The 12,032-nt window shown below is 33.7% G+C and overlaps 1 protein-coding gene across 1 annotated transcript in view; it reads right to left on the reverse strand.

The window, feature by feature from the left end:
- Nucleotides 1-12,032, reverse strand: part of C7H14orf39 (chromosome 7 C14orf39 homolog) — a 52,199-nt gene that overhangs the window by 3,134 nt on the left and 37,033 nt on the right. Inside the window, exons 14-17 of the mRNA XM_053928974.1 lie at nt 11,818-11,879; nt 10,418-10,593; nt 8,381-8,516; nt 369-426 (exon numbers count right to left, since the gene is read on the reverse strand). Of these exons, the coding sequence (XP_053784949.1) occupies nt 369-426; nt 8,381-8,516; nt 10,418-10,593; nt 11,818-11,879 (432 nt within the window). The remainder of the gene's footprint in view (nt 1-368; nt 427-8,380; nt 8,517-10,417; nt 10,594-11,817; nt 11,880-12,032) is intronic.

The raw sequence follows: 12,032 nt of genomic DNA on the forward strand, positions 1-12,032 counted from the left end.
TTTGTTCCTTTATTTTGTTTTTTAGATTTCATGTATAGGTAAAATTATATGGTATTTGTCTTTCTCTGATTTGTTTCACTTATCAAATATAATGAGTTTTTAATGTCAGCAGGTATCTATAAAGAAACATTAATAACACAATCAGAACTAAGGTCAGATGGCTTCATTGGTGAGTTTTACCAAACATTTAAACATGAATTAATGCCAATCCTGTCAAACTCTTCTAAAAAATCAAAGAGGAGGGAACACTCCAAAACTAATTTTATAAGGCCAGCATTACCTTGATACCAAAGCCAGAAAAGGACACTACCAGAAAAATGAAGTACAGACTAATAACCCTCATGAATATAGACGCAATTACCACTTACCAACTTCTTGTTGTGATGAGAGAGTATTTAAATTTCCTGCAGAACAGTGTTCATTAAACTGAAAAATAATTTCGACATTACTCATGAAATCAGTAGAACATTATACACAGCGTTTATATTTGAATCTAAAGCCTGGTTCTTCTAATAAGTGTAATTAGAGTAGATAAAATGGCAACATTCTATATAGCACACTATTGTACTTAAAAAGAGATCTATCTTCAAAACCTATCATTTACTTATCCTAAAATAAGGCTTACTGATTTGATTTTGGCAGTAGATAAATTATTACTAGGTAACATATATTTTACAAAGAAGTTCCTACTTTGAAGTAATATAACCTAAAATTCTAATTAACTTTTGCTTTATTCTGAAAGCTTTTTACAAATCAGGTTCTTGGTATTGTTTTCCTGCCTATAAAAGTAATAAGAAGTATGATAACTTCATGTCACTTCAGATCAAGTTTTGCTACCAAAGCCTGTTGGATTCGTGACAATAATTTTCTGGTTTTTTTATCTTAATAATGCATTATGAGCATTTTTATGTTATTACTCTTCCAAAACTTGATTCTTTTTATGGTGTTTTAATATTCCCCCATATTGACATACAATGCGGTTTCAATCATTCTTTTATTTTGGACATTTAAGTTTTCTATTTCTTTTTCTAATACAAAGCACATCTGAATACTGTTTGCACAGATTTATTTACATTTCTTTGACAATTAAGGAAAGCTATTTTTCCCCAGAGATTCTATAAATCATTTGAATTTATTTTCATGAATTATCTATTCATTATATGAACTCTGTCCACATCTCTATTGAGGCAGCAATTTTTCTCATGGGTACATATAAGCTCTTTACATATTAAATATTAATCCTTTGTCATACTACTGCAAATATTTAATATTAAATTATCATTTTGCCTTTATATTTTTTAACATATAAAAACTTATATGTAACCAAACTCAAACTTTAAAAATTTTCTTTTTGTTCTTCTTTCATTGTTTTTGTGCTTAGAGAATCCTTCCTCCTCTTAAGATCTGGTAAATACCTCTATTTCCTCTGAAAATTCTATGGGTAAATACTTTTTATTTAATACATCTATAACTTCCACTGCTGTACAGTATAAAATGAGTACTCAATTTATCCCTACTATTTTGTGATCCCATATTTATCACATTGTAAATTCTTTTGTTTCATTATTTTCTAGCCCATACTATTGATCTATCAGTCCTTGTACCATTATCACACTATTTTTATTGTTCCATGTTTATAGGAATTTTATTATGTAAAAAGTGAAGTTACCCCTCTACCAGTATTCTATTTCATGTTATTCCCTTATTTTTAGGGTATTCTCATTTTCATTCCTAATGTAGGTAATTGTCTTATGTATCAGTCTAGTAAGGAGTTTATAAATTTTGTTAATATTTTTCAAAGACCCAACTTTGGGCCCTGGCTGGTGTGGCTCACTTGGTTGGAGATTCAGCCAGTAAACTGAAAGGCTGCAGGTTTGATACCTGATCAGGGCACATGTCTGGGTTGCAGGTTTGGTCCCCAAGACTGGACACATACCGATTGATGCTTCTCTTTCACATTGAGATTTCTCTCTCTCTCTCTCTCTCTCTTTCTCTCTCCCCCTCCTTTCCCTTCTCTCTAAAATCAATAAGCATGTCCTCAGGTGAATATAAAAAAGAAAGAATGAGGGGACTCCCGGTCAAGATGGTGGCGTAGGTAGACACTATGCCTCCTCATGCAACCATAGAAAGAATTGCAACTACATCTCAAAACTAGTAACACCCAGAACCATCAGAAAACCTAGCTGTATGGAAGTTTGACAACTAAGAATTCAAAGAAGACACATTCATCCAGACAGGTAGGAGGGGCCGAGTTGCAGAGATAGTGGAGAGGTGGTGGCAGAATGGACAGGACGAATACCTTGGGAGTGAGTGATCCCAGCCACAGGGCAGTCTATATATCCTAGGGTTCTGGCACTGGGAAGATAAATTCCCATTACCTCAGGCTGTAAAAACCAGTAGGGGTTGGGACAGCAGAAGAAACTGCCAGATTTTCACTGCTTAAAGGGTGAGCACAGTCTTAGAATGTACGCAAACCCGCCCACTCCAGGATTCACCAATGGGGCAGCAACTGAAAGGGTTCCAGTAGCACATGGGAAGGGGGTGAAGTGACTGGAAATGGGGTGAGCTCTGAGCAAACTACCAGAAGCCAGCTGGTGGCACTGTCCCCCTTCTGAGCCCTTCCCACACAGCCACAAAGCAGTGAAGCGGGTTGCCCCACCCTGGCAATTACCTAAGGTTCCACCACACACAATTTACAGGTGCCTTTTCTACATAGGCCATGCTACTAAGAGAGGGAGTAAAAGCAACTCTACCTAATACACAGAACCAAACACAGGGAGGCTGCTAAATTGAGGAGAGAGAGAAATATGGCCCAACTGAAAGAACACAATGAAACTGCAGAAAAAGAACTAAGTGAAACGGAGACAGCCAATCTATCAGATGCAGAGTTCAAAACACTGGTTATCAGGATGCTCAGGCAAAAAAATAAAGGAAGAAATGAGGGTTACACTAAGTGAAATAAATAATAATTCACAGGACACCAACAGAGAAGGGAAGGAAGCCAGAACTCACACCAATGATTTGGAACATAAGGAAGAGATAAATATTCAGCCAGAGCAAAACGAAGAAACAAGAATTAAAAAAAAAAACCCTGACGATAGACTTAGGAACCACTGGGACATCTCCAAACATGTCAACATCTGAATCATAGGGATTTCAGAAGGAGAACAGAAATAACAAGAAATTGAAAACTTATTTGAAAAAATAATGAAATAAAACTTCCCTAATTTGGCAAAGGAAATAGACATACAAGTCCAGGAAGCACAGAGATTCCCAAACAAGTTGGACCCAAAGAGGACCACACCAAGACGCATCATAATTAAAATGCCAAAGGTTAAAAAATAAAGAGAACCTTAAAAGCAGCAAGAGAAAAGCAGAGAGTTACCTAGCAAAGGAGCTCCCATCGGACTGTCGGCAGATTTCTCAAAAGAAATTTTGTAGGCAAGAAGGGACTGGCAAGAGATATTCAAAGTGTTGAAAACCAAGGACCTACAATCTAGATTACTTTATCCAGCAAAGCTATCATTTGGAAATAAAGGGCAAATAAAGTGCTTTTCAGACAAAGTAAAGCTAAAGGAGTTCATCACCACCAAGCTATTATTACAGAAAATGTTAAAGGGACTTAATTGAAGAAAAAGAAGATCAAAACTATGAACATTAAAAAGGCAACAAATTTACAACTATCAAAAACTGAATCTAAAACAACAACAACTAAGCAAACAACCAGAATAGGAACAGACTCACAAATATGCAGATCATTTGGAGGGTTATCAGCTGGGAAGGGTAGGGGAAAACTGGGGACATGGTGCAGGGATTAAAAAGCATAATTGGTAGGAACAAAACAGACAGGGGGGAGTTAAGAATAGAATAGGAAACGGAGAAGCCAAAGAACTTACTTACATGATCCATGGTCTTAGACTAAGGAGGGGGGGGTGATTGCTGAAGAGAAGGGGGGTACCTAGTGGAAGGGGGCAAAGGAGGAAAACTGTAATAACATAATCAAAAAAATACACTTAAAATTAAAATTAAAAAATAAAAGAAAGGAAGAAAAACAACTTTGGCTTTGTTAATTTTCTCTTTGTTTTCTAGCTCATTTATTTTTCTCATTTATTTTTTCATTCCATTTACTTTAGGTTTACTTTGCTCCTTTTTCTGGTTTTTCAAGGTGGAACCTTAGGTCACTAATTTTAGACCTCTGTTCTTTTCTATTAATTTAATTATTTAAAGTTATCATTTTGCTCTGGTTTTGGAAACATTCTACAATTTTTGATATGCTAAATGTTTACAATTGTTTATAATCATTCATTTCAAATTTGTCCTAATTTCTCTCATGATTTCTTCTTTGATCCATAATCTAAATATTTAGGATTTTCTAATATCTTGCTATTTATCTCTATATTAACTCTATTGTGGTCTGAGAATATACTCTCTATGATTTCAGTCCTTTTAAATTATTAAAGACTATGTTTTCCCATATGGTTGGTTCTCTTTTCATTTTAATGCTGTTTTGTTTAGCTGTGCAGAAGCTTTTTTATTTTGATGAGATCCCATTTGTTTATTCTTTCCTTCATGTCCCTTGTTTTAGGGGATATATCAGTGAAAATATTGCTGCATGGAATATCTAAGATTTTCCTGCCTATGTTCTCCTGAAGGACTTTTATGGTATCATGACTTATATTTAAGTCTCTCATCCACCTTGAATTTATTTTTGTGTACGGTGTAAGTTGGTGATCAAGTTTCATTTTTTTGCACGTAGCTGTCCAGCTCTCCCAACACCATTTGTTGAAGAGGCTATTTTTAGTCCATTTTATGCTTCTGCCCCCTTTGTCAAATATTAATTGACCACAGAGACTTGGGCTTATTTCTGGGCTCTTATTCTGTTCCATTGGTCTATGTGTCTGTTTTTATGCCAGTATCAGGCTGTTTTGATTACCGTGGCCTTGTAATACAGTCTGATCTCCAAAATATATAAAGAACTCAACAAGACTCCACTCCAGGAAGACTAACAATCCAATTAAAAAAGGGCCAAAGGACTTGAACAGACACTGCTCCAAGGAGGATATACAAAGGGTCCAGAGACATATGAAAAGATGCTCAGCATTGCTAGCCATCAGAGAGATACCAATTAAAACCACAATGAGATACCACATCATAAACAAATCAACAAACAACAAGTACTGGAGAGGATGTGGAGAAAAGGGAACCAACCCTAGTGCACTGTTGGTGGGAATGCAGACTAGTGCAGCCACTATGGAAAACAGTATGAAATTTCCTCAGAAACCAAAAATGGAACTGCCTTTTGACCCAGCAATTCCACTACTAGGATTATATCCTAAGAACCAGGAAACACCAACCCAAAAGAACCTATGCACCCCAATGTTCATAGCAGCACAATGTATAATAGCCAAGTGCTGGAAGCAACCTAAGTGTCCATCAGTAAATGAATGGATCAAAAAACTGTGGTACATTTACACAATGGAGTACTACACAGAAAGAGAGAAGGAGCTCCTACCCCTTGCAACAGCACGGATGGAACTGGAGAGCATTACGCGAAGTGAAATACGCCAGGCGGTGAAAGACAAATACCATATGATCTCACCTTTAAGTGGGACCTAATCAACAAAACAAGCAAGCAAGCAAAATAGAACCAGAGACATTGAAATTAAGAACAATCTGACAGTAACCAGAGGGGAGATGTGAGGGGATAATGGGGGGAAAAGGGTGAAGCATTTTCAGGAACTACTATAAAGGACACATGGATAAACCAAGGGGGATTGGAATCAGGGGAGGGAGGTGGGGATGGCTGGGGTGGTGGGGAGAGGTAGGGGGAAACACAGACAACTGTACTTGAATAACAGTAAAATTTTAAAAAATGGAAAAAAAATAAATTTATTAAAGACTTATTTTATGGCCCAGATTACGATTTGTCTTGCTGAATGCACCATCAGCACTGGAAAAGAATATACATATGCTGCAGTTGCTGGATATGGTGTTCTATAAATGTAAGTTAATTAGGTCAATGGTGTTGTTCAGCCTTTTATTAAAGATATTTATTGCCTGTTGTCTAATTTTAGCAATTGCTGAGAGGGAATGTTAAAAATCTTCAACTAAGTGTGCTTTGTTTTTTTCTCCCTTAATTCTGTTAATTTTTGTTCTGTATTTTGAATCTGCTATTAGGCATGCACACATTTGTCACTGCTATATCTTCCATAAGAATTGACCCTTTTATCCTTATGAAATGCCCCTCTATGTCTCTGTCCATATTCTCTGTCTTGAAGATTACCTAAAATGGTAATAGTATAGCAACTGTAACCTTCCTTTGCTTACAGTTTTCATGCTATATCGTTTTCCAACCATTTACTTTCAACCTTTGTCTCCACATTTAAAGTATTATCTTATATATTACTGTATTTTCCAGACTATAAGATGCACTCCCCCACAATTTGGGAGGAAATTGCGTCTTATAGTCCAAATGTAGCTTACATTTACATTGGTGAAATATTATGTTATTAAATATTTTACCACATTTTTGCTTCAAATTTTTTTCCCCTATTTTCCTCCTCTAAAACCTAGGTGCATCCTATGGTCCAAAAAATACGGTACTCATATTTGGGTCATTGTTACATCCTCTGCCTTTTAACAGAGTGTTTAGTCAATTTATAGTGAATATAATTATGTTAAAATTTCATATTTTCATCAAACATTTTACTATTTGTTTTCTGTTTGTTCCCTATGTATCTTGTTATGCTGTTCCTTCTCTGCTTTCTTTTTAGTTAAATGTTTTCTTGAAATTCCATTTTAATTTACTACCAATCTTACTTTTTGAACATTTTTTTATTATTCTTGACCAGGAAACTTAGTAATTATTTGCCAATCTCATTCTCCAACCCCACCACTACAAAATCAAAACAAAAAACTTAAAGATAAACCAGCTTGCCAAGACTCCAATTAGAACTGGATTACATTTATAAATTATTTGGGGAAGAAATATATATTTACAGTATTTTCTTCCTATACAGGTACTTCATGTATCTTTTGATATATTCAATTATTTTTTCAATAAATTTTTTCTTCATCCAAATGTACATGTTTCCTGCTAAGGTCACATAAATTTATTTTGCACTTATATTATTACTGTAAGTCAAAATTAAGTAAGTGTAGTCTATTTTTTCATGGCCAGTATGTGCCTTCTAGGAACTACCTGTTTTTGAAATAAGCATTTAGATAAAAATTGAGATAAAAGTTAAAGACATAAACTACAAAATGTATAATTATATTATATATCATATCATCATCAAATTTGTAATTTCAACAATTTAATATTATGTGGTAAATGTAGGAATCAAATATTCTAATCTATATAAAATCGGTTAACTGTGACTAACTTAAATGAGCAATAATAATATAATACTTATATTACATTGCTAATATGGCATTAACTGGTTAGAACTTTTCTAAGTGTTTTATATACATAAACACATTTGTTACTGACAAACCCTATGGTAAAAATTACTTCTATTTTACAGATAAAAAACCAAAGAATTACATACCTAAAATCCCACATCCAGTATACACCCAAGTAGTCTAGCTTCAGAGTATAGTCTTAATCACTGTGCTATGCTATCTTTACTAATCAAATATTATTTTTAAAAAAGATTTTGTGTATTTTTAGAGTGAGGGGAAGGGAGGGAGAAAGAGAAAGAAACATCAATGTATGGCTGCCCACTGCATACCTCCCACTAGGGACCTGGCCCACAACCTAGGCATGTGCCCTGACTGGGAATCAAACCAGTGACCCTTTGGTTTGCAGGCTCGCCCTCAATCCACTAAGCCACACCAGGCAGGGCCTAATAAAATATTCTTAATTTTCAGTTTCAATTGCCAAATACAGAAATAAGTACTTTATCATGCTTTCTATCACTGAACAAGAGAAATCACTATTAGACAGAAATTCTTCAGGTCTTTTAAAGTTAACCAATGATAACATTGCTGAAATGTTATCACACATGTAGATGTGTCATACCACACATGTAGATGAAAAGATCAACTAATAACCTAGAGTTTTTATACTAAGAATATGGGAAACTGTTTAGAAATTAAAACATATGAACTGTAAAGCCAAATTAATTTTTAAACTGCCTTTAACTGCAATTCAAATCATTCCTGTCCTGAGATTCTTTTTTTATACATAGATGTCAACATGGGTCACCTGAAGTTGAAAACAAGAAGATAATGGGTGAACTTGGCTGTAATACCAAAATTCAGAATCTTTAAAAAAAATTGCCTCTGCCACAAGATAGTTTGGTACTAAACATTTAAAATTACTTGAGGATCCAGTGTCCAATTTTTTGAGAAATAAAACTTCAGCTGGTCATACTACCTTATCTGATGAAATTTCTGAATTAAATATAGAAGAATCAAATAAATTCAATCCAGGTGATCTAGAAGTATAACTCATAAGAAAAGAAGTCCCAGGGGATTCCTTTTGTATCTGGTCTTCAGGCGTATTTCTGTTTCTGTCAAAGAGACATAAGAAATCACCAAAATGTTAAAAATATATCACTAAATATTACAGACCGTTAAGTACCACAAGAAATGGCATAGAGCAGTGATTTTCAACCTTCTTCATCTGATGGCACACATAAACTAATCACTAAAATTCGGCACACCAAAAATACGTTTTTTTGCTAAAATGACAAAAAAATAGGTAACATTTTGATTCATTGACCCCAGATGGCTATTGTTGTGTTGGCCATTGGTCATTTTTTTATTTGACAACCTAAGGGGGAAAAAGGTCAGTGTCCCTGACTAAATAGTCAGGTACTGCATGTTTTAAAAATTCTTGCAACACACAGGTTGAAAATTGCTGGCACAGAGGTAAGAACTGACATAGTAGGTAAAGGGAGGAAACAGCTCCTCCCTTTCATAGTAGGGAAAGGGAATGAAGTGACAAACCTATGAAGAAAAAGATGGTTTAGGTGGAGAATAATATTAAAGTAGAATAATCAGTTATGAAATTATAATAATTAATTCCTACTGAGAATACTATCAGGATCTATTCTAGGTATTTCCACTCATCACTAACTTTATTCATCAAAATAATCCTATGAAATAGGTACTATTATTGCCACTTCAATTTTACAGAAGAGGATTTTAATGCATAGAAAGGTTAAATGATTTGCTCAAAAGAATTTAAGTGCCAGGGCTGGAATTTGAATGCTGCAATCCAGATTCAAAGTCCAGACTCTTAGCCCTGATTCTAAGGGTCTTGAAGGCCAGTCACAAAATTTTAATCTTGATGAGAAGTCAGTCATTACAGATTGTTGCATAGGCAATTAAAAATAAAATGATTTGGGAAAAATAATTAGACAAGACAGTATATAACAGTGGTTAAAAGCATGGATTCTGGAGGTAAAACTGCCTGGGTTTGATCTCAACTCTAACACTAATGAGATGTACCATCTGTAATTCTGTTTCCTCATTTATAAGAACTGTAAGGTATTTATATCTCATAAAGTTGTTGTGAATCTTAAATGAGCAATATTTATAAATTCATAGACATAGTGCTATTGTTTGTTAAATATCACAGAAGTCCAAGATCAATTTTATCACCCATATAGAGGGTTTAGCATAGGACTGCCACCACCTTTTACACTTCTCAGATTAATGATGAGTTCGACTTTGAACATGCTGTGTTTGAGTCAACAACATTACATTCATATATATAAAACTCTTACTAGCAATTTCAAATATAGCAGTAGAACATGAGTGAGAGATTCCTGATGAAGTGAAATCTGTTTGACATGATTTAGATAAATCTCAGGGGTCAGCATAAAGAAAAGGGAGCGAACTAAACAAAAGGGTCAAAATGCAGAAGTATTTTCTTGGCTGCAAACTATAAATCTGTGGTTTCCAAAGTTAAATAATCATTTTAGAGATATTTATGCCTACTTAAGTTACTTAAATAGAAAAGTAATTCTTGCTTTAGACACTACAATGGAAAGAAAAATGACTGCTGGAATATCATTCAATGATGTCCACAATCTACTGCATGGGATGGTAGCTTTTCAGCTTGGCATTTAAAATTTTTCTGTAGGTTTTCTATCCTTTGGAAAATCTGAAATATATAGATTATTGCACTGAGTAAGTACTCAGGGTCTATGCCATCTTCGACTATGTTGCAGGAAAAAAGGGGAAGAGGATATATGAAACAAGAATGGCACAATGTTAATAACTGAGTAATTGTTCAAATAGGGTAGGTACATAGGCTCATTATACTACTATCTATCTCCTTTGTATATATGAAATATTTCCTAATAAAAACTTTTTAAAGGTACTAGGCATTTTATTATTCCTAACAATTATTTATATAACAATACATATACTCTTTAATTATAATAATTAATTAAAATCCTACATTTCAAATGGAGGGGTTTTAGGGAACAGTGACTTCTCCAAAGATTCAGGTGTTTTCATAGCTTCAGGAGTTCTTAAAAATAAAGGAATTTCAGGAGTTCGTGAAAAATTCTCAGCCCCTTCTTCTACTTCATCATTATTATCTATTGGCTTCCCAAAATGTTCTTCATATATAACCTGCAAATTCAAAGTAACAGAAACTATAAAAATAAATGTTATTGCATTAATAAATTCACATACATAAAAATGTGTGAGGTAGAAAATACTATATTAATGTATGATGTTATCATTTCATAGACAAAGTAAGTAAAATAAGAATAGTTGGGGAAAATGATACCAAAATATATCTGCCCAAAAAACAGGAAAAAAATTTTAATTTCTGATTTTTCTTTTTTTTTTCCAGCTCCACCTCTCCTACTCCTACCTGAAAAAGTAGGAAGAAAAATGGTTAGGAATAATTTTTCTTTTAAAATTTCTACATCATGCTATGGTTTAAGAATTGTATATGTTACTTCCTTGAAAGGGAGAAGTAATTTATTTCTAAGCAATCTTGCTCTCATTGGTTATATTCTTTGCTTTTTTTTTGGTCCCTATGTAGTCATTATACTACTTTTTCTGCAAAGATTGAGAACTCGGATAACTAATCTTCCTTTATATTACTTTGTATGCTGATTTCTAAATGTGATTTCTAAAATATGTTTGTTACCCCAAATCCCATTATAAAAACAGTTTGGGTCACTCCACCAAAAAAATTTAAATGTAGTACTTTTTACCTGTATTTCTTTATAGCAACATAGTACAGTGTTGTTCCTCTTGTTTTAAGATTTTACTTATTTATTATGTATTGGTTTCCAGTGTACAGCTTAGTGGTTAGACAATCATATACTTTACTACTGTTTCCCACAACATTTCCAGCACCCCAACTGGCACCATACATAGATATCATAATATTATTGACTATATTTGCTATGCTTTACTTACTTCCCCGTGACTATTTGGTTACTGCCAATTTGTTTCTCTTATTTTAACCTCCAGTATAGTGAAGTTGATATACATTGTCTACACATATCATCATTAAAGATTTCAATTTTTAAAAAAATGTTCTGAAGATATTTTTATGGTAACCACTGGTCTTCAATTGTTCAATATTACCAAACAAAATCATCTTCTTCAGTAATGATTTAGTTGTTTTATATATATTTAATTATTAACGACAACTGTGTATTTTCCTGTAAGCCTTTTGTAGCTTCATTTTTCAATCTAACTCCTCTAAGGAACTGACTGTCACACCATAACAATTTGATTACTAAACTAATATCATCTACACCTCACATAAATAATCTTCATTATACTAAGTCTGAAATTAAAATGTAAACAGAGTATTTTAAACATTTGACTTACTTGTGAGGTACATTTTGATTCCTTCAATTGTCCTGCTGTCCCTTTATCTCCACACTCAGCATCTGTTATATGAAAACAAACTGTATTTTCTCTTTGCAATTTAATTATAAATAAAACATGTTAGACCATATGAAATTGCTAATATTTAACTGTTTTTTACCTACAAAATGGCAATTTCATGTAATTCAACCTAATACACAGAGATAAGAGAATAA

Source organism: Desmodus rotundus, chromosome 7, assembly GCF_022682495.2.
Source record: "Desmodus rotundus isolate HL8 chromosome 7, HLdesRot8A.1, whole genome shotgun sequence".
NCBI classification, from domain to species: domain Eukaryota; kingdom Metazoa; phylum Chordata; class Mammalia; order Chiroptera; family Phyllostomidae; genus Desmodus; species Desmodus rotundus.